Source organism: Microcaecilia unicolor, chromosome 1, assembly GCF_901765095.1.
Source record: "Microcaecilia unicolor chromosome 1, aMicUni1.1, whole genome shotgun sequence".
Taxonomy (NCBI): Eukaryota; Metazoa; Chordata; class Amphibia; order Gymnophiona; family Siphonopidae; genus Microcaecilia; species Microcaecilia unicolor.
Window position 1 is genome coordinate 317772881 of NC_044031.1, and position 26415 is coordinate 317799295.

The following is a 26415-nucleotide window of genomic DNA, read 5'->3' on the forward strand; positions in this document are numbered from 1 at the left end:
CTTTCGGTCTTCCCCTCCCCTCGCACGAGGACAGTTGGCTCGGGTCACAGATTGAGGTCTGGTTCATGTCGAAAAACAGCAGAAAGATATAACAAAAAAAAAAAAAAAAAAAAACTACAAAGAAGACGACGACGACACGACACCCCACACGCGTACACGAACTGAAAAAGTTTGGTTTGCAAGGAGGGAGGACTAGGGAGAGGCGAAGAGATCCGGCAGCGGCGGAAGCAGCCGGGAAAGAAGAGCAGCGGCTCAACTGGTGCTGAAGGAAACTGAACGCTGGCTGTTAGGTAGCGCTCGGCTCGCGCCGCGCTCTGAGCTCGATTGGTTGTCCTGTGGAGAGCCAGAGAGCTGCCGACGAGGTCTGTATGTATGTAGCTATGTGTGTGTGAAAATAGAGAGCCTGGAAGAGAGTTGCGTAGCTGCCCTGTGCGCGCACAGACCGCACCGTACAAGCATTTTATGAGGTCTCTTAGTTCCAGTAGACAGAGAGGAAGACGAGGCCAGAGATACAACTGAAACAAAGTATCTCCAAACCAGCAGCCAACTCCATCTAGAGATTCCCCAGCATGGCTTCCGAGGAACTCTACGAGGTATCGTAAAATATATAAATGTATATAGAAATATATGTCTATATCACGAAATGGAGCTTACTGTCCCCAACACCTTCCTCTCTACACCCCCTCCCCATCTCCTTTTCTCCCCTCTTCTTCCTAGAAAAATCTTTTGCTACTGCCAGTGCTCCCTCTGACGAGGCATACGGCCGAGTTGGTGTGATTTCTGTTTCCTCGAGCGGCCGGTAGTTAGCCAGCGAACAGTTTGTCTGTTCGAAAATATTTAGAAGACTGTAAAGTGTTGCGAGTGGCCTGTTGTACTTTCAGTGGATTTAAAGAGAGGAGGAGGAGGACGGAGGAGGAAGAAAGGGGGTACTGAGGAAGAGTGAATGTGAGAAGCAGTGCTGACACTGACTTTAACTCTCTCACTCGCTGTGTGAAAAAAAAAAGTGTGTATGCGGCGCGCGCGACTGAAGCTTGAGTTCTGGGGCGCGCGGGTAGGATGGGGGTTAGTGGCGCTCAACGACCCTCCTCCCCCCGTTCACCCTTCCCCGCCCTGCCCAGGGCAATGCAAAACAAAACCCTACGCTTCCTTACCTAAGATCTGCTGAACCAGCAAAGCATGCAGGGAGGGAGAGTGCTCGGAAAAGAGAGACCCGGGGGGGGGGGGGGGGGGGGATACCTGTAACTACCTTATTACAAAGCAAAAGCTACAACCTTGCTTTTGTCTGGGCTGATTCTAACCCCCGCCCCCCCCCCCCCAATGGCTCTGTCTCGGGGGGAGGGGGCAAATGGAAGAGTGTCTAAAGAACTAACGCAGTGCCCTTCTTTTATTCAGTTCTATAACTTTGTTTGTTAACCTTGTATGTCTTTTCAGTTCACGAAGGGTGGTGGGGTTACAGTATAATAGATACAAAATCCGATGTCATGGGTCTTATGGAGGTGTTTTTACGGCCGTATAATGGATGCGGCACATAGCATGTTCCCCCTCCCCGCAATCCAAGAAGAGTAATACTGTTTACTAAGTCATTCAAATAGTTTAGGTCTGCAACTGGAAACTGCATGTGCATGTAGAATTCTTAACACTTTTTAGCATAAAAGAGGGGAAGGATATGTTGTGGAGTTTTAGTGCGACTAATATTTCCACAGGCTCTGAAAAAAAATGAGGTAAGTGTTGCTGTTTTCAGAACCACGGGACATTCAATGGCCGAGTGCATGGATTCCTTTCCTGCTTTTGGCATTGAGGATCTACAGCGGCTGCGGTTTAGCGGAAGATCGGGCTTAATTCAAGTGGGTGGTAGTTGAAACACCAACGTTTTTACCAAGTCGGGAGCTGCCATGTTGGACCACTTGTGATCTGTACATCGTTTCAGTCGATGCGCTTTTCAGATTGCTGTTCGTAGTAAGGAAATATTTAACACTCTAAAGTCCATGTTACATTGAAGACGAGCCAAGAGATGATCCTTAGATCTTTGGTGAAGTCATCTTTACATCATTTGCGCTTTTTGGTTGTGGCCATCCTTAGGAGGAGCTGTTTTGGGTTGTTTTTTTTTTTTTTTTGGAGTTTGGTTGAGATTGTATATTTGACATCTCTTTGATGTACACTGAAAACAAAATCCTACCCAGGGGGAGTATTATTTCCCCAAGTTTTGTAGTAACATCAGAGTTTGTTCACATTTTTCTCTTTTCTGAAATTGCCTTTCTTGTAATCAATGCATGTCTTAGAGGGTAATGAAACCATCTGCCTACTTATTATCTCTCTTTTTAAGAACTTGGCAAGTTTTGGCATGTCCTAGAAAGTTTTTTTTAATTTTTTATTTTTTCTTGGATTTGCAAAACTGAAGGAGGTGTTGGGGAGGATTGCCATTATACTGGAAAAGAATAGGTCAGATCTGAAGAATTAAAGTGGAATGGAAACATCTGTTAAGAAAAAAATCATGGGATGCATGGGTCTGCTTTTCTTCTCACCAGTGCTTGTTTAAAATGGCCTGTTTTTGGATGACTGTGATCAATGCGTTTTTTCTAGCAAAAAAGGTGCCGGTACTCAAATGCCAGGCCACCCTTCAGGGGTGGGGTGATCACTGAGGGACCCACCCCACAATAGCCAGGCCCCCCTGCAACCAGTTACAGAATCTATGACAAGGCAGAATTGGTGTGTAGAGCCTGAGCTCTTTCATTAAAACTTGGGGTTCATGGGTCAATTTTAGCAGACAGTGGAAAAGGTGCCAGTACTCAGTACCCCCTCAAAAAAAGCCCTGACTGTGATAATGTGACTTTTCTTATAGACCTAAAGGAAAAATAATCTCCTTACTGTATCTCTAATTAGTATTTTGAGAGCATTCATGCTAACCATACAAAGTTAGAACTGGCTAAGTTATGACAAGGTTTCCATAGTGGGTGACCAAATGACTAAGGCCCAGATGCACTAAACTTTAACGACCCTTTAACAAAGAATTTTCGAACCGTGGCATGCATTAAAGGCCATTTTCTGACCACGGTAGCAGAAAACGAAAACAGAATACAGATGAGCAAATTGTGTAGAAACCCCATAGAAACGAGATGCATCAAAGTTTACCGACTACCCTAACGCAGGAAAAGTGCCGGAAAGCTAACGACAGGTCTGTACCTGTCGTTAGGGCTATCCGACTAAAAACTTTAATGTAAAAAACAAACAAAAAAAAAAAACGAGGGGGCGAAAACGTGCGTCAGGGGCGTCTTTTATTTACGCCCGAGGTCGCTGCTGCTCCCTGCTCCCCCTGCATCACTATAAAAGTGAAAAAGAAAAAAAAAAGGTTCGGGCGGGGCAAAGGCGCTCGTCAGGAGCGTCCTTTATGGACGGCCTTGCCCCCCCCCCCCCCCCGGCTGGTGGTCGCCGCTGCTGCTCCCTGCTTCCTCCGCCAGCATTAAATAAAACAAAAAACAAAAGTCAAAGCTTTAAGAGCCCCGGACCCCCTCCCTTCCTGTCTCTCAACTCTTTCTTTCTGCATACAGCTCCGCCTCCTGCCATCCTCCGCCCCTGTGCCCCGCCCCCCTTAGATCGTCGCCGCCGCTCCCCCCCCCCCCCCCCCCCCCCCCGTATTACCGGGCTCGTGCAGCGCCTCTCACCTCTGTATGAAGGCGCTGCACGGGCAAGAGGACCATTAGATCGCTGCAGTCTTCAGGACGTCTCTCTCCTTCTCTGACCTGGCCCCGCCCCCGTCTGACGTAAGAAACCTATGTCAGATGGGGGCAGGCCCAGGTCAGGGAAGACGAAGGAGAGAGACGTCCTGAAGACTGTAGCAATCTGATGGTCTTCTTGCCCGTGCAGCGCTTTCATACAGAGATGAGAGGCGCTGCACGGGCCCGGTAATGCGGGGGGGGGCCTGGTGGAGGGAGGGAGCAGCGGCGACGATCCAGGGGGGGGGGCGGCGGGGCACGGGGCGGAGGATGGCGGGAGGCGGAGCTGTGTGCAGAAAGAAAGAGTTGAGAGACAGGAAGGGAGGGGGGCCAGGGCTCTTAAAGCTTTGATTTTTGCTTTCTTAATGCTGGCGGAGGAAGCGGGGAGCAGCGGCGGCGACCACGGGTGTGGGGGGGGGGGCAAGGCCGTCCATACAGGACGCTCCTGATGAGCGCCTTTGCCCCCTCCCGATCCACGTGTTTGTGCTTTGGTTTTTTGACATTTGTGGCATGTGCAGAGCAGCCAGCATAACGCTGGGCTGCTCTGCGCATGCTTTAAGAGCCGATTACCGACGGGGATTATACCAGTTTGATGCATTGTTCTTTACAATACCGCACCGAACATGTGCGACTTTTTTTTTTTTTTTTTTTTTGAGCATTGTTCGTTTTTTAAAATTCAGTAATGGCTTTTACGTTTTTGCTTTTTTTTACGTTTGGTTGATGCATCTGGGCCTAAAAGTACAAATTGCAATGAAAAAATCTGATGGAATGTGTTTTGGTGCCAGTTTTGTAATTTTGTTTAATTTGTATTTAAATCAAGTTGTATTGTGTTAGAACCATGGCCAGGGTTGGTAGAGATGGCTGAGCTTAATGTTTCATTTATGCTTTAGAAGTTTGTGTTGTTTCCTTACCTTGCACTAATGAGATCTGTGGAAAATTAGTGTTTTGGAAGTACAAATTTTATGAAAAATCTTCTTTGTTACACAATAAAATGCATAACTATACTCTGGCATACTGATACATACCTCATTATTCATACCACTTAATATTATCCAAGTATCCATTATGAAGTATAGTACTACTACTACTACTACTATTTAGCATTTCAATAGCGCTACAAGGTGTACGCAGCGCTGCACAAACATAGAAGAAAAACAGTCCCTGCTCAAAGAGCTTACAATCTAATAGTGATAATCAATTTTCCATTTTATTCCTTTCCCAATACCTCCCCCATTCTGTCCATCATATTCTCATCCTCAAAATTAATGGTGTAAAAAATGGATCCCAAATTGCCAGAAAACACTTTATTGCTTTTTTCCCCTATCTCAATGCTGTTAATCACTCCACTCGCAGAAGTAAATGCATTTGATTTCTCTGTAAAAGGTTGGGGTGGAGGGTCTGACTTCATACATGTTAACATTATACAGTACCTTTCTTTCCCACCAAGTACGCTTTTCTGACAAATAACTCCTACAGTAGTGAGGACAGTTCCATATCTTCAGTATAGTCCAAAATACAAGGCACTACAAATGTTAAAGGTACCCATAAACACCTTTAGGACACCTTGAATATATAAGCAGAGCTACAGTTTCACAAGTTACAAGTATGCAGAGCATGACTCATGTAAATTTTTTTATTCCTGTATATATATGTGTGTGTGTGTATATGTATGTATGTATATATAACGTTGGGTGAATATCTATGTTGCCTTTGAATTGTTGGGTGTGGGGGTATGTGTGTGTTGAATGTATGTATGTAGATTGTTGTTTGTGTTAGTGCTGCTCTTTGTGTGGCAGTCTTATAAATGGTTGGTTTATGGGTTTGTGGTGCCGTTGGGGGTAGTTTTTTGGGGTGCGGCAGTTACATTTTGGGTGTGAAGGCAGTTGCAGGGGTTCATGTTGGTGGGGCAGTTTGTGGGTTGGTGGGGCAGTTGAGGGTAGTTTTGGGTGTGAGGGCAGTTTGTAGGAAGGTGGGGCAGTTAGAGAGTTAGTTTGTTGGGGGTTAAGCAGTATGCAGGAGGTAGGTTTTGGAATTGGTTAGTTTGTGGGTGATGGGGCAGTTGGGGGGATAGTTTTTGAGACATTTTTTGGGTGGTAGGGCAGCTATGGGGGGTAATATTGTGTTGGGGGGGGGAGATAAAGAACAGGGAGCGGCAGTTTGAAAGAAGGATTTAAGTTTGTGTGCTACAGCATCTGGAACTCCTTTTCCCATAGACATTCATTAGGCCATTTTTGGGAGGCTTATTTCTCTGGAACCACTGGTCCAATTTGGCCCAGTATTGAACTTAGTGTGTCTTTATAGTGGCTTTTCCAATATGCCAAGTTTCATACCATTCCGTTAAATTCTTCTGTTTTGTGTACAGTGCTGTGCCTATCAATAGTATTCTAGAAATGATAAGCAGATGTAGCAGCAGTAGTAGTAGTAATTTTGACCCCAGAGGGACAGACATTTTCAACCTCGTTTGTATAATTCTTTCCAACTTTGAATTGGAAAGAATAAAAAAAATATATATTTGGAGGCACTCAGAGTATCCATTTTTAGAACAAACAGTGACATAGCTCTGTAATCGGGTCAGTACAGTACTACTTAAGATGCGGATTCAAAAAGATCTGTGGGGAGGGGGGTGTGTGTGTGGCAAGATGGCGTCCTAGCTTGCTGCATGAACGACTCGGGTGTTTGCTGGCAATTCCTCTTACTTTCTTTTTTCTTCTTTTTTGAAATGCCACATACAAAAAAGAAAGGGGACGACAAAGGGACTGCCGCCAATATCCCTAACGTCGTCCCCAATCCAGCAAACGCTAGACCGTTACATGAGAAGCTCACCTTTGGAAACCGGCATAGCGAGCCCCGTGTTGACTGACGGCGGAGGAGCATCGCCATTCTTGGGGCCGGATATCACGTCGCCGCCGGAGCTGAACCCACCTCCGTGCCCTGCGAGATCCAGAGTGGAGTTAGTAGGCCAGGCTGAGACCGGAGATGTCGACAGCGTGGGCCCACTCGGCGGTATCTCCCCCGGACATGCAGAGGGAAATAATCTGGAGCAAGAGTCTCATCAGGAGGTTACAATGGCGGCTATTTGGAAAGTGGTCCAAGGACTAACTTTAGAAGTGGCTAAATCAACTAAAGAAATGTCTACAATAGTGAGTAAACTGATAACAATTTCTGAATCGTTAGATAACTTTAAAATAGAATCTACAAATCATATCCTTCAGGTTAAAGAAGATGTTAATAATGTGAAATCCACAGTGGATGTTTTGGTTAAAGACAAAATGTTAACTTCCCGCAAAATAGAGCAAATAGAGAATTTTAATCAACGTCTTTCACTCAGATTTCTCAATTTTCCTAAGTCACCAGGATTGTTGCCTTATGATTTTTAAAAAAAATATCTACAAGAAATTCTGAAATTATCTCCAACAGCTATTCCCCCATGTAATAAAGTTTATTACTTACCAAATATTCAGAAACGAGGAGAAATTTCTGAATCAGTTATCCTGGTGAATATACCATCACAAAGAACTGGTGTTGATATGCAAAATTTAACAGCATTTCTAGAAGAATCAATGACTGAAATATCAGCCAGAGGGACTTTGATAGTATCCTTTGTTTTTGAGCAGGACTTAAATATGATTATGAAGTTATATTTTAAATATTCTTCTGCTCTGTTCTGTGGTTAAAAAATTTGGATATATCCGGATGTGACTAAAACAACATAACAAAGAAGGAAACAATTTTTGACTCTAAGACAAGAAGCAAGAGAAATAGGAGCAACCTTCACACTAACATATCCTTGTAAATGTTTGATCCGTATGTTAGGACTCAAATATGTATTTTTTGAGCCAAATCAATTAAGGATTTTTCTGGACTCAAAAAAACCATCTAGCCGACTGATTGAAACAACAGAAACAGCTATAAATTAAAGAAACAGGGACAAAGATCAGGACTATGCCAATTTGGACTATATATAACTATATAAGTTTTTCTTCTATTTATAATCTCCTTAAGTTTTCTAAACCACTCCCCCCAAGAAACTCAAATTGGTGGTCAAAGGAAGAGTTTGTGAAATATTCTTTTCTTTCTAAATATTGATTTCTCTGTATTGCCCTAAAAACTTTAATTTGTTTGTAAAATTGAAAAGCAATAAATAAATAAAAAAATAGAAATTTTGGGCGCCTTTTACAAAGCAGCGCTACTGATTAGCAGCGTGCTGAATGCAAAGTCACTTTGTAAAAGAAGCCATTTTATATTTTGATTGACAGATTTTTCTTCCAATTTTTGCTTCTGTAAAAAACTGTTTTTGACTAATGTAGTGCAGTGTTTTTTTTTCCATTTTTGTTATGTGCATAAAATCTAACTCAAATAAGGTCAGGCATATGGTATGAGCTGCAGTGATTTGACAGGGCACAAGGCCTTGCCTGCCAATAACTACCTGTATATGTTCATATTTCTGTATATCTGTGACACTATAGTTCTCTGTTGTGTTTTATTCCCCATAATACTTTGTATTTGATGTGATACAGAATCCCTAGTAAAGGGTGAAACAAAAAAAAAAAGATAACTCCCTAGAGTTTTTTTTTTTTGCTGTTCTCTCAGCAACCGCTTGGAATTTCAGTGTTAAAATTTTCAGCTTTATTTGTTGTTACTATCTATGCTTATCTGTTGAGTGGAATGAGATTATCTTTAACATAGCAAAGTTACAGACTGTTTAATGTTATCACCCAGAGATTTTTGCGTGTTCGAAAATGTTTGCACTGTAAAACTACCATTATTTAAAAAAAAAAAAAAAAAGGGTATTAGCTTACCGTTAATTATGTCACAGTGATATAGACTTTATTCAAATTATTGTTTGCTAATTTATATTTGATAATATAATTTACAGATAATTTCTTTATAAGCATTTTGGATCGGAATGCCAATCATGGGCAAAGTGTGTAGTGGACAAAATGAGAATCCAGACACTGTGTGAGCAAAGTAATAGTGGCTGCGTATGGCATCAAGAACTGGAAGCTCAGCACTGTGAAAAAAATTTGTCGGTGTGCCTACAGAATTGACACGTTAATTGTTATTGTTTGAATGACGTTATTTTACTGTGTTTTAGCTCAAACATTTTTAATGCTCAAAAATCACTAGGTAGTAATGCTAAAACGGTAGTAACATCAACATAGCTTAAGATAATTAAATGTTGTTCAGTAGTAATGCGTAAGTATGATGACTAAATAAGTACGTAAAATTTCTCATTGAATTTCAAGCAGTTGCTGAGAAAACTGCGAAAAAAGTGTAGAGGGTTACTTTTCTATGCCTCATCCTGTAGAGTATGTTCAATATATCTTGTAGATTAAACCTCTGTTAGTTGACTGGTGGGAATCCTCTTTTGATATAATTTGCAAGAAAGGTTGTTAAAGAAGATGTAATATGTAGTTTTCTGTCTTAAACTGATGAACTGTTTTATTGCTATTCCATTACATTAACATGTTTTTATTCCTGATTTCTCATGTGTCTGCAGTAATAGAGAGTGATCAGTAGTTGGTGTAACTGAAGGCATATTATCAAACATATTAACTGAAGGCATATTATCAATCGTACCGTGCTGAGTTGTGGTACTTCCTTTAGCTTACATCTTCAACAAAAATAGCTGTGGGAAGTTATTCTCTTCCCACACGTGTGCAAGCGTTGTAGATTTAGATGCTGCTGATGAGCGCTATTTGGTATGATTAACCGAAATAACATAGTAACATAGTAGATGATGGCAGAAAAAGACCTGCATGGTCCATCCAGTCTGGCCAACAAGATAAACTCATATGTGCTACTTTTTGTGTATACCTTACCTTGATTTGTATCTGTCATTTTCAGGGCACAGACCGTATAAGTCTGCCCAGCACTATCCCTGCCTCCCAACCACCGGCTCTGGGATAGACCATATAAGTCTGCCCAGCAATATCCTCGCCTCCCAGTCACCAGCCCCGCCTCCCACCACCGGCTCTGCCACCTAGTCTCAGCTAAGCTTCTGAGGATCCATTCCTTCGGAACAGGATTCCTTTATGTTTATCCCAAGCATGTTTGAATTCCGTTACCGTTTTCCTCTCCACCACCTCCCGCGGGAGAGCATTCCAAGCATCCCCCACGCTCTCCGTGAAAAAATACTTCCTGACATTTTTCTTGAGTCTGCCGCCATTCAATCTCGTATCGTGCCCTCTAGTTCTACCGCCTTCCCATCTCAGGAAAAGGTTCGTTTGCGGATTCATACCTTTCAGATATTTGAACGTCTGTATCATATCGCCCCTGTTTCTCCTTTCCTCCAGGGTATACATGTTCAGGTCAGCAAGTCTCTCCTCATACATCTTGTAACGCAAATCCCGTATCATTCTTGTAGCTTTTCTTTGCACCGCTTCAATTCTTTTTACATCCTTAGCAAGATACGACCTCCAGAACTGAACACAATACTCCAGGTGGGGCCTCACCAACGACTTATACAGGGGCATTAAAACCTCTTTTCTTCTGCTAGTCACACCTTTCTCTATACAGCCTAGCAACCTTCTACTTACGGCCACCGCCTTGTCACACTGTTTTGTCGCCTTCAGATCCTCAGATACTATCACCCCAAGATCCCTCTCCCCGTCGGTACCTATCAGACTCTCCCCGCTAACACACGCATCTCCCATGGATTTCTACTCCCTAAGTGCATCACTTTGCATTTCTTCACATTGAATTTTAATTGCCAAACCTTAGACCATTCTTCTAGCTTCCGCAGATCCTTTTTCATGTTTTCCACTCCCTCCCAGGTGTCCACTCTGTTACAAATCTTAGTATCATCCGCAAAAAGACAAACTTTACCTTCTAACCCTTCAGCAATGTCACTCACAAATATATTGAACAAAATCGGTCCTAGCACCGATCCCTGAGGCACTCCACTACTCACCTTTCCCTCCGAGCGAATTCCATTTACCACCACCCTCTGGTGTCTGTCCGTCAACCAGTTCCTAATCCAGTTCACCAATTCGGGTCCTATCTTCAGCCCGTCCAGTTTGTTCAAGAGCCTCCTGTGGGGAACCGTGTCAAAAGCCTTGCTGAAATCTAGGTAGATTACGTCTATATCACACCCCTGATTTAATTGTCCAGTCACCCAGTCAAAGAATTCAATGAGATTCGTTTGGCACGATTTCCCTTTGGTAAAACCATGTTGTCTTGGATCTTGCAACTTATTGGCTTCCAGGAAATTCACTATCCTTTCCTTCAGCATCACTTCCATTACTTTTCCAATAATCGAAGTGAGGCTTACCAGCCTGTAGTTTCCAGCTTCTTCCCTATCACCACTTTTGTGAAGAGGGACCACATCCGCCGTTCTCCAATCCCACGGAACTTCTTCCGTTTCCAATGATTTATTAAAACAATTCTTTAAGAGGACCTGCCAGAACCTCTCTGAGCTCCTTTAATATCCTGGGGTGGATCCCGTCCGGTCCCACGGCTTTGTCCACCTTTAGCTTTTCAAGTTGTTTATACACACTCTCTTCCGTGAACGGTGCTGTATCTACTCCATTTTCATTTGCACTTTTGCCAATCCATCGCGGTCCTTCTCCAGGATTTTCTTCTGTGAATTCAGAACAAAAGTATCTATTTAGCAAATTTGCTTTTTCTTTATCATTATCTACATAGCGGTTCGCAGCGTCTTTCAGTCTCACAATTCTCTTATTTGTCTTACTCCTTTCACTAATATACCTGAAGAAATTTTTGTCACCCCTCCTTACATTTCTAGCCATTTTTTCTTCCGCTGAAGTACCAATGAAACACGGCCTGTGTTGAGACCTAACTGTTTTTGTACAGAATATGGTATGGATGAAGATACTTTGTGGCAATAGATGACCTTAAAGCAGTAGGAAGCTTTTCTAAACTTTACATCGGACTGAGATGTCAAGGTTGGGCACTCTTGAGTACAATGGATATTTAGTACATACAGACTGGTGGAACTTGTAACGATTTCACACACAAATTTTTTATTGTGGCTTCGAAGATTTTCAAAAAGAACTTTCTTGGCATATGGACATTTTGTATGAATATCACTTCTTTGGGGAGTGGATGTAGTTTTTATGAGTTCACTTTATTTGGGATTATATTCTATATAATAAAACTCACCTCCAACATTCTGAAGCTGACTGCATGGCTGAGGCATTCCTGCTCTCTGTATCCATCTCCTGAATTGACATCACGTACTTCCGGGTTTGTCACAAGCAGAAGTGACCAACCACACGCGGTTTCTCGGCTTCAGAATGTTGGAGGTGTATTCTGTTAAATAGGATTGGTCAGTTCCTTGAAGCACAGCCAGAGCTCTGCGTCCTGCACAGTAATGCTCAGACACCAGAGAGAGAGAGGGGGGCCTGACACCAGAGAGAGGGAGGGAGGGGTGCCTGACACCAGAGAGGGGGGGAGGAGGTATCTCTGTCACACACTCTCTCTCACAGTCAATGTCTTTCTCCTCTCACTCTCGCACACTGTCTCACACACTCTATGTCTCACACTGTATCACATTCACTCTCTATGTGTCACACAGTCACTCGCACACTCTCTTGGTCTCATACACTCAGTCTCACAGAGAGTCTGTGTCTCACACACACTCTCGCACACACTGTATCTGTGTGAAACACACTTTCTCTCTCACACTGAGTCTCACATAAGCACTTGCACACACTCATCTCACACACACACTCTCACAGACACACTCGCACCCAGACTCACTCTCTCACACACAGTCACTCTCACATACACTCTCTCAAACATACACACTCCGAGGAAAACCTTGCTAGTGCCCGTTTCATTTGTGTCAGAAACGGGCCTTTTTTACTAGTTGTGTAATAAAGTTTATTCTTTTAAGCTAGTGGCATTTAGGATCATTACTGTATTATTGCTTGGAATTGTGAATGAATATTTATAAAATTTGTTAGGTAGATGAATTAGTCGTGAATAGTTGTAGAACAAAAATGAAAGGAAGAAAGTCTTATACATTGAGGATACTAGAGAGCATGCATTTTACTAGTTGAATTAAGTGATACTCAATTAGCAGAGGATTTATGAAATCCATGAATAAATATATCCCATGATGACCTGATTTTGAAATTTTCTGTGTAGATTTTTTTTTTATTAGCCTTATTTAGGTATGAATTTTATAAGAAAGTTTAAAATATAATGGGGCTCATTTTCGAAAGACAGAAACATCTAAAAAGTGGCATAAAGCAGCACTTGAACATTTTTCTCTCCAAAACGTCCAAATCGGTATTTTCAAAATCAACAGACAAGGGAGAAATGGTGAGATGTATACCTGGGAGCTTTTATATGAAGTCCACAACAGTGCCCCCTAGGGTGGTCCATTGCTCTCCTGGGATGTCTGTATGGCTAGTCTACTAAGAATGCTGGCTCCTATATCCCAGTGGTTTGATTTTGTGCATTTTGCACTTTTTTTTTCCAGAAATGAACCAAAAAGATGAACGTACAGATCACAAAAACATCTCTAGTATGTGGCCATTTTCTAAAAAAAAAGATTTTTTGCTGTTTCAAAAATGGCTATATTTGCTATTCAGACTCTCAACGTTTTGAGGAAAATGTCCAAAGTCTGACTAGACATCATATTGAAAATATCCCTCTATGTACCATTTTATTATTTGAGTACTTCTTATTTCATTTTATTTTCCAGTTTATAGAGAAACAACTTAGGTGATATTACTTCTTAATATTCAATCATCTCCTTTTGTCAGGAAATTTTTAATCTGATAATTGGACTGTAATATTATGAAAATGGACTTTCTTGCAAGTTCAAGCAGATGATTCAATAAGTGGCAGAAACATTCAAATTTGCTTACCTTCATTGAGAAAGCAAGTTTCTGTTTTGTATTACTAGCTTTTCCTTTTGTCTTTTTTTTTTTTTTTTGCCTTAAAATGACAGTTCTCTTTGTAGCAGTAATGATGTATGTTTAGCCAAATCTTCTTGAAGCTTGTAAATATCTCCTTTAAGTGCTGCTGATTTTTTTTTTCTTCCCTAGTTTTAGGATAATATGTGAAATCTCTTCTAATAACCATCAATTATATCAACAAAAATCTTCTCTGTTCTACTTCGTCATTGCTGTATTAATGGTGGAGAAGGGAATAAAGTGTATGATAAATGAAGGTATACAATATGGTGCTTGTGTCTTAACTATCGCATTTCCTTTCGCTGATGAGTACATTTGAGTACTCATGAGTTGACCTTACAAGATCCTATACTGTGCATGGACTTTTCTTAAGCAGTGAACAGACTAAAAGATACTGGTCATGGTTAACTATTCTCTTACCATAAATTAACATTTATTCTCAGTTTTTTCACTTTTGTCTGTGATATTCATTTTTCTTTGGCTTCTGTTGAACCTGTTGGGAGAGGAATTTAGGCATTTTTAGAACCAGAAAATTACTGTACTTTGAATCAGGTTGGTAATGTGTTCAAAGTAAAATATTCAACAGGTTGTTTTCAGTACAATTTGGTTTCTGAATGGATTATGCAGCTGCATCCTAGACATTTTACACCAGTGTACTTTACATTTGGTTGTATTACCATATGCTGTATTATTGACATTTTATATCAACAAATTTATCATGTTTTTTAATGCATTTTTAAAAATATTTTTTCTCTGTGTATCTATTTTTTTCAATATATTTTCTCAGTGTACATTTACTATTTATTCATCTGGTACACATTTTAACTGCCTAATATCACAAGGTGCTACATATGTCTTTAACGTTTTGTATTACCATATGCTGTATCATAGACATTTTACATCACTGTACTCATTCATCTATATATTTTGTTGTATTACCATATGCACCATTATGGACATTTTGCACCTAATCAACTATTCCTTGTCATCAGCAGCAGATGAATCCATTACGAATGGGTTGTGTCCACCTACCAGCAGGGGGAGATAGAGAACACTGAAAACCATAGTGCCTCTACGATGGCTAGCTCCATCTGCCTCTCAGTATTTCTCTATCTCCCAGCAGGGTTGGACGTAGCTTGTTCAGCTCCTTCAAGATTCTGCCTGGGGTGGCTCCTGTGCTTTTGCCAGTTGTAGCAGGGGTGTTGTGGCTAAGTGGAGCTACTTTAAAGGCACATAGGTTCGCCCTTTCCCTGCCTTACCCTTCCACCTGTGTGGATGCAGGCATATAGGTTCGCCCTTTCCCTGCCTTTCCCACCCTCTTCTGCCTCCGGAGTGCCTCTGTAGCTGTTTGCCTCCAACTTTCTTCACAGCGTTAAAAAAAAAAAAAAAAAACGCGCTTTTCAGCGCTGCTATTTCTGAGGCTTTTCCTGACTGTGCAGCGTGACCAGAGCTCGTGGACTCGGTCCTTTGAGGTAAGAGCGGTGCTCAGCTCCTCCAGGGAGGGCCCGCAGACGGCGTTCTGATCGGGGTGATTTTGGTGTGAAGCTGCCATTTTGAATTTTATTCCGCCGTTTTTCGGCGATGGCTGCTGTGGGAGTTAAGCACTGTTCCTGTTGTGGCAAGCGCAGATCAGCAGCGGGGCTCTGTAAAACGTGCTGTTTAGACGGTAGAGCCAGTACAAGCATGGCGAGCGATGATTCTTCCCGCTCAGTGGAGCTGGCAGCAGGCGCCATCTTGGGAGTGCCGCATGGCTCGACCCCCGCGGTTGCGGAGGAGTCTTGAGAGCAGAGGGGTGCTTCGGCCTGAGGCTACCCGAGGACCGTTCCCCATGGCTCCTAATTCGGAGACGAGAGGTCAGGGTGAGTTTTTCTTCCCTGAGTTTGTGCTTATTTTACATAAAGCCTTCTTCCTTGTCATCAAACAGATGAATCCATCAGCAGGGTTCGACGCAGCTTATTCAGCTCCTTCAGAAATCTGCCTGGGGTGGCTCCTGTGCTTTGGCCAGTTGTAGCAGGGGTGTTGTGGCTGGTGGTGCCCACTTTAAAGGCACACAGGTTTGCCCTTTCCCTGCCTTACCCGGCCCCCAATGTGGATGCAGGTATATAGGTTTGCTCTGTCCCTGCCTTTCCTACACTCTTCTATGTGGATGCAGGCACATTGGTTCGTCCTTTCCCTGCCTTTCCCACTCTCCTGATCCTCCGGAGTGCCTCTGTAGCTATTGCCTCTAACTTTCCTCATAGCGTTAAAAAAAACAAAACATGACGCGCTTTTTAGCGCTGCAATTCTGAGGCTTCCTCCTGTCTGTGCAGCGTGACCGGAGCTCTGGGACTCGGTCTGGTGAGGTAAGAGAGTCTTGTAACTCCTCCGGGGAGGGCCCGCGATCGGGGCATTTTTTGGTGCAAATCAGCTATTTTGAATTTTTCCGCTGTTTTTGGCGATGGCTGCGGAGGTTGTTAAGCACTGTTCACGTTGTGGCAAGCGCAGATCCGCAGCGGGGCTCTGTAAATCATGCTCTTCAGACATCAGAGCCGGCACGAGCATGGCGAGCTGTCAGGTTCTCAGGTTCAGAGCCCGCGGGGCCGGGCTCTGGAGCAAACGTGAGCCCTTGGGTTCAAGTGTCCGGCAGGACTTACCGGAAACCGGATGCCACAGGGACCAGGACTGGAAACAGAAGTACTCCTAAATCCTAAACTGACCTAAGTGCTCCCAAGCCCTAAACCAACAGAAGTGTTCCTAACAGTAAACTAACAAAAGGGCTTCCTAAGCCCTATACTAACAGGAGTGCCCCTAGGCACTGACCTAACAGGAGTGCTTCTCACAGCACCAAAAGGAAAAGCAGGGGAGTTACAAGGGAAAGGCAGGGAAGCTAAACACATAAGCTAATAAAGGTGCTTCCTAAGCACCAAACTTCAGCAGACCTAACACAGGTGCTCTGAGCACCAAGCTACAGAAGCTCTACAACTCTAAACTAACTAAGGTGCTCCCATGCACCAAACAACCAGAAGAGCTCCTAGCACTAAAAGGGAAGCCAGGGGAGCCACTAGGGAAAAAACAGGGAAGCTAAACACGTAAGCCAAAAGTGCTTCCAAAGCACCAAACACAAACAGCAAAGACACCAGAAGTTCTTCTAACAGTAAAATCTGCAGTGTTCCTAACAACACCAAACCCTGAAGTACTTCTATCAGCATCAGAGCTTCCAAAGCCCTACACACAGCAATGCTTCCAAAGCACCAAGAGGGAAAAGCGGGGGAACCACAAGGAAAAAGCAGGAAAGCTAAACACACAGTCACAAGTGCACACTGCACTAACACTATCCTGGACCCAAAGCAAGTAGCAAAAGCAAACGTTGCAAAGGCCCTGAAGGAAAGAACACCACTTCCTTATCAAGGCCCTCCCAGATGATGTCACAATCCCTAGACCCAGGCATACAGCACACTGAAACCCAGAGAGGCCCAACCCACACCAATGCAGCACCGTGAAGCACTTGAAGCCAGTACACCCAGAGAGCGGTAGAGCTAACTCAGTCCACACCCACAGCTGCAGTATAGAGAAACAACCCCATGCTGGCAGCAGCCAGCACAGAGAGAGAGAGAGAGAGAGAGAGAGAGAGAGAGCTAGCTCAAACAGGACAGACAGAAGAAACGGAAGCCAGCTAAGAAGCTGACCACCTTGAAAAAGGTACGTTTGAGAGGGGTCCTGACCACAATCATAACACGAGCGATGTTTCTTCCTGGTCGGTGGAGCTGGCAGCGGGCGCCATCTTAGATGCACCGGATGGCTCGACCCCCGCAGGAGTGGAGGGGTCTGAGGCTGGAGGGGAGCCTCGGATAGAGGCTACCAGAGGAGCTGCTTACCCCGGATTGGACCCGGGAGGCCAGGGTGAGCCTTTCTCCCCTGAGTTTGTGTTTCTTTTACATAAAGCGTTCATGTTAAAAAGAGCTCTGCCGCAGGTGTCTGACTCTGCGTTGATTCCTGGTTCCTCTCAGGTGGACACCGGCCCGGGATTGCCGTCAGGCGTTTTTTTCCCCAGACAGTTGGCCGCAAGACAAGCGCAGAAGGGTAAATTCCCCTTCAGAGAGTGGCACCCCCCCCCCCCCCCCCCGTGGTCGGGCTGTGGGGATTCTGAGGGGTCTGGCAGGCCTTTGTGGTCCGAAGAGTCAGAGGAAGGTGTAGGGTTGCCACTGGATCCAGATGATCCCACTGCGGTTAGGATTTTCCACCGTGAGGAGCTGCCAGCTCTTATTTCTGATGCCTTGCAGGCCCTCTCTATTGAAGATCCTGTGATTGGCGAAGCCTCCTCTGGTAATCCGAGGATGGCAAGTACTAAGAAGCCTGCTCGAGCCTTTCCTTTGCATGACTCCATCCAAGAGCTTATTTCAGCTCAGTTGGCTGACCCTGAGGGGCCTTTGAAAGTTGCCAGGGCAATGGGGCACTTAGACCCTCTCAGTGAGGAGAACTTGGCACGCTTGGCCGTGCCTAAAGTGGATGCCCTAGTCACGGCTGTGACGAAGAAGACTACCCTCCCAGTAGAGGGAGGGGTCACCCTGAAGGACATGCAAGACCAACGTCTGGAATCAGCAATGAAACGGTCCTTTGAGATTTCAGGCCTAGCCTTACTGGCATCTGTGTGCAGTTGTTATGCTGCTGAAGCCTGCCACACTTGGTTACAACAGGCAGTGGAACAGCCCGGGGATGGAGCGGAGCCCCTTGTGGAGGTGGCACCGCGGATGGAGTTGGCCTTGTCATTTTTCACTGATGCCCTCTATGATCTGGTCAGAGCTTCAGCTAAACAGATGTCTGTGGCGGTGGCCGCTCGCCACCTTCTATGGCTACGGCATTGGGCGGCTGACATGGCCTCTAAGCAAAGGTTGGTGAAGTTGCCCTACCAGGGCCTTCTCTTATTTGGTGAGGAGTTGGAGAAAATTGTCAAGGGCCTGGGGGATGCTAAACCCCAGCGCTTACCCGAGGATAGGCCGCGGCCTTCTTCCAAGGGTCAGGCGGTTCCCTCATCTTCTAGACCTCGCTTCCGTGAAGCTAGAAGGTACCGCCCGGGGCGTTCTGCTGGGTTTACTTCACATGCCCGCTTTCAGCAGAGGAACTCCTTTCGCTTGGACAAACGTTCCGCAGCGGCCGACTCAAGGTCTGGAGTTCAAGGGCGACCCTCTCAATGATTGTGTGCCGGTCCACTCCTCGATTCCTGCAATAGGAGGACATCTTTCCCTCTTTCTCGAGGAATGGGTCAAGATTACCTCAGATCAGTGGGTTTTGAACCTGATCAGAGATGGCTACAGATTAGAATTCAATGCCCAGGTGAGAGACGTGTTTGTGGAGTCCCGATGTGGTTCTGCCGTCAAACGGGCGGTGGTAGAGGAGACCTTGCAAGGCTTGTTGCACCTCGGGGCGGTGGTCCCTGTGCCTCCCGCCGAGCATGGCTACGGTCGTTACTCCATTTATTTTGTGGTGCCGCGAAAAAGAGGGTCTTTTCGGCCCATACTCGACTTAAAGAAAGTCAACAAGTCACTAAGAGTGCGGCATTTTCACATGGAAACCCTGCGCTCCATCATTGCGGCAGTACAGCCAGGAGAGTTTCTCACGTCTCTGGACTTGAAAGAAGCTTACTTGCACATTCCGATATGGCCCCCGCACCAACGGTTTCTCCGGTTTGCGGTGTTGTGAAAACATTTCCAGTTTTGGGCCTTGCATTTTGGCCTCGCCACAGCTCCCGAACCTTTTCCAAGGTAATGGTGATAGTAGCTGCCTTTCTCAGGCGAGAGGGTATCCGAGTTCACCCGTGTCTCGACGACTGGCTCATCAGAGCAGACTTAGAAAAAGAGAGTCATCATGTAACAGCCAGAGTGGTCTCAGTACTTCAATCTCTTGGCTGGGTCGTCAATATACCCAAAAGTCACCTGACCCCCCTCTCAATCTCTAGAATATTTGGGGGTCCGGTTCGACACAGCCTCGGGGTTTGTCTTTCTACCCGAGCAAAGGCGGTGCAAGCTTCAGACCCAGGTCCGTCTGCTCCTGAGGATGCCTCGCCCGCGAGCTTGGGACATAGTCCAGCTGTTGGGTCGATGACGGCCACCTTGGAAGTGGTACCATGGGCGAGAGTGCACCTGAGACCGCTGCAGTGTTCCCTGCTTCAATGATGGTTTCCAATATCTCAGGATTACCAGCGCAGACTCGCGTGGCTTCCTGCGGCCCGACTCAGTATGGAGTGGTGGCTCTCAGACAACATGCTGCGGCGAGGAATGCCGCTAGCGCTTCTCGATTGGTGCCTAGTGGTAACCGATGCCAGCCTGAAGGGCTGGGGAGCACATTGCCAGGGAAGGCATGCCCAGGGTCTCTGGACACTCGAGGAGTCGGAGTGGTCCATCAGTTGCTTGTAGTTGAAAGCAATATTCCAGGCGCTTCTGGCCTTTCACACGACCCTGGAAGGCCTGGCTGTCAGAGTTCTGTTGGACAATACGACAGCAGTGGCCTACATAAATCAACAAGGCGGCACTCAGTGTAGAGCACTGGCCGCGCAGATTTGCCACTGGGCCAAGCTACATCTGCAGTTTCTGTCAGCAAATCACATTGCAGTTCAGAGCAACGTGCAAGCCGATTATCTAAGCAGGCATCAAATCGACCCAGCGGAGTGGGAACTGGCAGACGAAGTGTTCCTTCAGATCTGTGCCAAATGGGGGACGCCCGTAGTGGATCTTATGGTGTCCCGTGCTTTTACAGCAGACGGAGAGATCCTCGCTCGGCGGGGTTGGATGCCTTGGCTCAACCCTGGCCTCAGGGCCTCCTGTACCCCTCCTTGGCCCTTGATAGGGTGCGTACTCCTGTGGATTCGGCTACATCAAGGAGAGGTGGTTCTCATTGCCCCGGATTGGCCCAGGCGGCTGTGGTATGTGGACCTCCGGCGGATGCTGGTGGAGGCTCCTCTTCGTTTGCCTCTGGTACCGAAACTGTTGTCACAGGGGCCGGTGACCATGGAGGACGCCTGCCGCTTTGGTCTTACGGCATGGCTATTGAGAGGGCGCAATTGAGAGACAAAGGGTATTCCAACAAGGTCATCTCCACTCTCCTACAGGCCCACAAGCGCTCCACTTCCGTTGCCTATGCTCTGATTTGGCACCAGTTTGAGGCTTGGTGTGCTGCTAAAGCGATTACAGCCATGCGGGCTTCTGTCTCGCCGATACTTGACTTTTTGCAGGATGGTTTACAAAAAGGCTTGGCTTATAATTCCCTGTGTGTTCAAGTGGCAGCCTTAGCATGTTTTAGGGGGAAGGTGGCTGGCCTCTCCCTGGCTGCTTATCCGGATGTGGCACGGTTTCTTAGAGGGGTGCTTCGGCTCCGTCCTCCCGTGCGGGCTCAGTGTCCAGCCTGGAACCTGGGGTTAGTTTTAAAGGCCCTTCAGTGTTCGCCCTTCGAGCCGCTTAAGCAAGCTTCGGAGAAGGATGTGACCCTAAAGACGGACTTTTTGGTGGCCATTACATTGGTGAGATGGGTTTCTAAGCTCCAGGCGCTGTCCTGTCGAGACCCATTTCTGCAATTCTCAGAGTCCGGAGTTATGGTACGTACTGTGCCTTCCTTCCTGCCTAAGGTGGTTTCAGCGTTTCACCTAAACCAGCCTATTTTCCTGCCCTCCTTTTCTAGAGAGGAGTTTCCGGAATCCTTTGGGCAATTGCACCTTCTAGATGTGCGAAGGGCTCTATTGCAATATCTGCGCATGTCAAATGCTTTCAGGACCTCTGATCACCTCTTGTTGTCAGGTCCTTGCAGAGGGTCTCCAGCGTCTAAAGCTATTGTGGCTCGTTGGCTCAAAGAAGCTATTTTTTCTGCATATCTGCTGTCTGGCTGGCCTCCGCCTGAATCTTTTAAGGCACATTCCACAACAGCGATTTCCTCTTCTTGGGCTGAAACTGGAGCACTCTCTCTTCAAGAGATATGCAGTACAGCGACATGGGCTTCTAAGCTCTCTCTTGCCCAACATTACAGGCTAGATGTGGCTGCCAGGAGGGATGCACATTTTGGAGCACAAGTGCTGGCGCGTGGTGTGGCATGTTCCCACCGTATCTAGGGATTGCTTTGATACATCCCATTCGTAATGGATTCATCTGCTTGATGACAAGGAAGGGAAAATTAGGTTCTTACCTTGGTAATTTTCTTTCCTTTAGTCATAGCAGATGAATCCATGAGCCCGCCCTGATTGACTGATTGATTGATTGATTGCCGTTTTGTGGTCAGTTTTTCCTGCAGATATGTTCCCTCATTGGGAGAAGTTGGAAAACAGTCTTCAGGATTTCTGTTCTGTTACAGGAGGTTGAGTTCGTCCCTCCTTTGGATTATTGCTCTTGTTCTGGGGCGTTCATCTGCTGTGAGGAAAATTCATGTTATTATACTTTGCGGTGTTACACTGCTTTGGATGCTTCAAATACTGAAGAGGCAGATGGAGCTAGCTGGTCATGAGGCACTATGGTTTTCAGTGCTCTCTATCGCCCCCTGCTGGTAGGTAGACACAACCCATTCATAATGGATTCATCTCCTATGACTAAAGGAAAGAAAATTACCAAGGTAAGAACCTAATTTTCCCATAGTGAGGTGTCTTCTCATCCAAAATTGTCAGATTTTTCTAAGTGTCAAAACTTGCAAATCTCAAATTTTCTGAATTCTATTTGTTGCTGGAATTTGAGTTTCTTTTTAGGTATTGTAAATCATGCTCCTTTTGAGTTGTTTGCAACTTTTACTTTGTATTTTCTAATGATCAAAACTGTTTTAGTGCTGTTGGTTAGATGGATAAGCTAATAAACTTAAGTATTACAGCTTTTTTTCCTAATTGTTGTTTTCATGATGAGGTCCAACTTGTATTCTTAAGATAAATACTAGTTCTACCCGTTTTGTAACCTGAATCAAAGAATGCCAGAGAGAACCAATAATCAAGACAACTCTCGGCGGGGGGGGGGGGGGGGGGGGGGGGGGGGGGGGGGGTTTACTAAGCCGTGGTAGCGTTTTTAGCTCACTGTACAAATCAACTGGCAGTAAAACCCAGACACCGATTATATTCCTATGGGTATCTCAGCGTTTACCGCTTGCTGATTTCTACTGCAAGATGATAACGCTACCGCGGCTTAGTAAAAGACCCCCAAATTAAACAGCCATTGTAGTCATGAAGGTTTCTGTATTGAGGCTGAGATGTACAAAGAAATTGTATTTCAGAGATTTATAAGATAATGAATAAGCAGGTTCCAGATTTTAGAGCACATTTTTGCTTGTGCATTTTATGTATCATCTTTGTGAAGAAGGTTCAACTGTTAGTAAAACTGATACTCAAAGCAGAGTCTTAGAGTTGTTACACACTTTTTTGAAGCACTACAGAATCATTAAGTGGGCTTCTTTGGATATAGAATTTGGCAGACTGGTAATTCAAGCCATATTGTTTTATGTCCATTGTTTTGAGTCTGTGGTGGTCCAGACTGGTGAAAGGAATGAAGTGCAATGGGAATTTTGACTTTTATGTCAATTCAGTTCTACTAGTATACCACACCAGTTTGGAACATCCATCCCAGAATGATAATTTAAGGGCCTATGTACTAAAATCATAATAAACTTAGTATGTGCACTAATTGTTGAAAGCTTTCATGATAAGTAAAATGCTATCTTCAAGGAATATTAAGAACATAATTTCTGGCCACATTAGCTTTAACATTCCTGTACAATTCCGAAAATGTTTGAAGGCTCAGGTGTTTACACTAGCTTTTGTCAACAATTAAGGTCTGATATTTTTTCTGTTTTTTAGCTGGATTATGTGTTTTTTTTAATTTTGTATTGTGTTTGAAGAACAGTGTGTCTTTACATAGTAACATAGTAGATGACGGCAGAAAAAGACCTGCATGGTCCATCCAGTCTGCCCAACAAGATAACTCGTATGTGCTACTTTTTGTGCATACCCTACTTTGATTTGTACCTGTGCTCTTCAGGGCACAGACCGTATAAGTCTGCCCAGCATTATCCCCGCCTCCCAACCACCGGCTCTGGCACAGGCTGTATAAGTCTGCCCAGCACTATCCTCGCCTCCCAACCACCGGCTCTGGCACAAACCGTACAAGTCTGCCCAGCACTATCCTCTCCTCCCAACCACCAGCCCTGCCTCCTGATCTTGACTAAGCTCCTGAGGATCCATTCCTTCGGCACAGTATTCCTTTATGCTTATCCCATGCGTGTTTGAATTCCGTTACCGTTTTCATTTCCACCACCTCCCGCGGGAGGGCATTCCAAGCATCCACTACTCTCTCCGTGAAAAAATACTTCCTGACATTTTTCTTGAGTCTGCCCCCCTTCAATCTCATTTCATGTCCTCTAGTTCTACCATCTTCCCATCTCCGGAAAGGGTTCGTTTGCGGATTAATACCTTTCAAATATTTGAACGTCTGTATCATATCACCCCTGTTTCTCCTTTCCTCCAGAGTATACATGTTTAGTTCAGCAAGTCTCTCCTCATACGTCTTGTAACGCAAATCCCATACCATTCTCGTAGCTTTTCTTTGCACCGCTTCAATTCTTTTTACATCCTTAGCAAGATACGGCCTCCAAAACTGAACACAATACTCCAGGTGGGGCCTCACCAACGACTTATATAGGGGCATCAACACCCCCTTTCTTCTGCTGGTCACACCTCTGTCTATACAGCCTAACAACCTTCTACCTACTGCCACCGCCTTGTCACACTGTTTCGTCGCCTTCAAATCCTCAGATACTATCACCCCAAGATCCCTCTCTCCGCCCGTACCTATCAGACTCTCCCCGCCTAACACATACGTCTCCCGTAGATTTCTATTCCTTAAGTGCATCACTTTGCATTTCTTCGCATTGAATTTTAAGTGCCAAACCTTAGACCATTCTTCTAGCTTCCTCCGATCCTTTTTCATGTTTTCCACTCCCTCCCGGGTGTCCACTCTGTTACAGATCTTAGTATCATCCGCAAATAGGCAAACTTTACCTTCTAACCCTTCAGCAATGTCACTCACAAATATATTGAACAGAATCGGCCCCAGTACCGATCCCTGAGGCATTCCACTACTCACCTTTCCCTCCGAGCGAATTCCATTCACCACCACCCTCTGGCGTCTGTCTGTCAACCAGTTCCTAATCCAGTTCACCACTTCAGGTCCTATCTTCAGCCCATGCAGTTTATTTAAGAGCCTCCTGTGGGGAACCGTGTCAAAAGCTTTGCTGAAATCTAAGTAGATTACGTCCATAGCTCGTCCCTGATTCAATTCTCCTGTCACCTTATCAAAGAACTCAATGAGATTCGTTTGGCACGATTTCCCTTTGGTAAAACCACGTTGTCTCGGATCTTGCAACTTATTGGCTTCCAGGAAATTCACTATCCTTTCCTTCAGCATCACTTCCATTACTTTTCCAATAACCGAAGTGAAGCTTACCGGCCTGTAGTTTCCAGCTTCTTCCCTATCACCACTTTTGTGAAGAGGGACCACCTCTGCCGTTCTCCAATTCCTCGGAACCTTTCCCGTCTGCAAGGATATATTAAACAAATCTTTAAGAGGACCCGCCAAAACCTCTCTGAGCTCCCTCAATATCCTGGGGTGGATCCCGTCCGGTCCCATGGCTTTATCCACCGTTAGCTTTTCAAGTTGTTTATACACACTTTCTTCCGTGAACGGTGCTCTATCCACTTCATTCTCATTTGTACTATTTCCAGTCCATCGCGGTCCTTCTCCAGGATTTTCTTCTGTGAAAACAGAACAAAAGTATCTATTTAGCAAATTTGCTTTTTCTTCATCATTTTCCACATAGCGGTTTGCAGTATCTTTTAGTCTCAGAATTCCCTTTTTAGTCATTCTCCTTTCACTAATATACCTGAAGAAATTTTTGTCACCCCTCCTTACATTTCTAGCCATTTGTTCTTGCGCTTTTGCTAGTCGTATCTCTCTCTTGGCTTCTTTCAGTTTCATCCGGTTTTCCTCCATGTGTTCCTTTTCTTGAGTTTTTCTGTATTTCTGGAATGCCAGCTCTTTAACCTTTATTTTCTCAGCCACTTGCTTGGAGAACCATATCGGTTTCCTTTTTCTCTTGCTTTTATTTACTTTCCTTACATAAAGATTCGTGGCCCTATTTATAGCTTCTTTCAGCCTGGACCACTGTCCTTCCACTTCTTGTACTTCCTCCCAGCCCATCATCTCCTTCCTCAGGTATTCCCCCATTTTACTAAAGTCAGCACGCTTGAAATCCAGGACTTTGAGTTTTGAGTGGCCGCTCTCCACTTTAGCTGTTATATCAAACCAAACCGTTTGATGGTCACTGCTGCCCAGGTGGGCACCCACTCTGATATTTGACACGCTATCCCCATTTGTGAGCACCAGATCCAGTGTCGCTCCCTCCCTCGTGGGTTCCATCACCATTTGTCTGAGCAAAACACTTTGGAAAGCATCCACGATCCCTCTACTTCTTTCCGATTCCGCAGACGGAACCTTCCAATCTACATCCGGCAGATTGAAATCTCCCAGCAACAGCACCTCTCTCTTGCTTCCCAACTTTTGAATATCTGCGATCAGGTCTTTATCTAATTTCTCCAATTGTGTTGGAGGTCTGTAGACAACACCCACGTGGACAGAGGTTCTATCATCTCTTTTTAAGGTGATCCATATCGCTTCTTCCTATCCCCAGGTCCCTGTCATTTCAGTCGCAGTGATATCATTCCTCACATACAGAGCTACTCCTCCACCTTTACGACCCTCTCTATCCTTCCTAAATAGATTATAGCCTGGTATGTTTGCATCCCATTCATGGGAACCATTGAGCCACAC

The 26415-nt window shown here is 45.0% G+C and overlaps 1 protein-coding gene across 2 annotated transcripts in view; it reads left to right on the plus strand.

Annotated features, from left to right (window-relative positions):
• The first annotated feature begins 244 nt into the window (after positions 1-244).
• CDYL (chromodomain Y like) overlaps positions 245-26415 on the plus strand; it is a 313720-nt gene continuing 287549 nt past the window's right edge. For both annotated transcript variants that reach the window (XM_030208727.1, XM_030208718.1), the window contains exon 1: positions 245-593. Coding sequence is in view for 1 of the 2 variants with exons in the window: in XM_030208718.1 (XP_030064578.1) it covers positions 570-593 (24 nt within the window). In the remaining variant the exon portion in view is untranslated. The remainder of the gene's footprint in view (positions 594-26415) is intronic.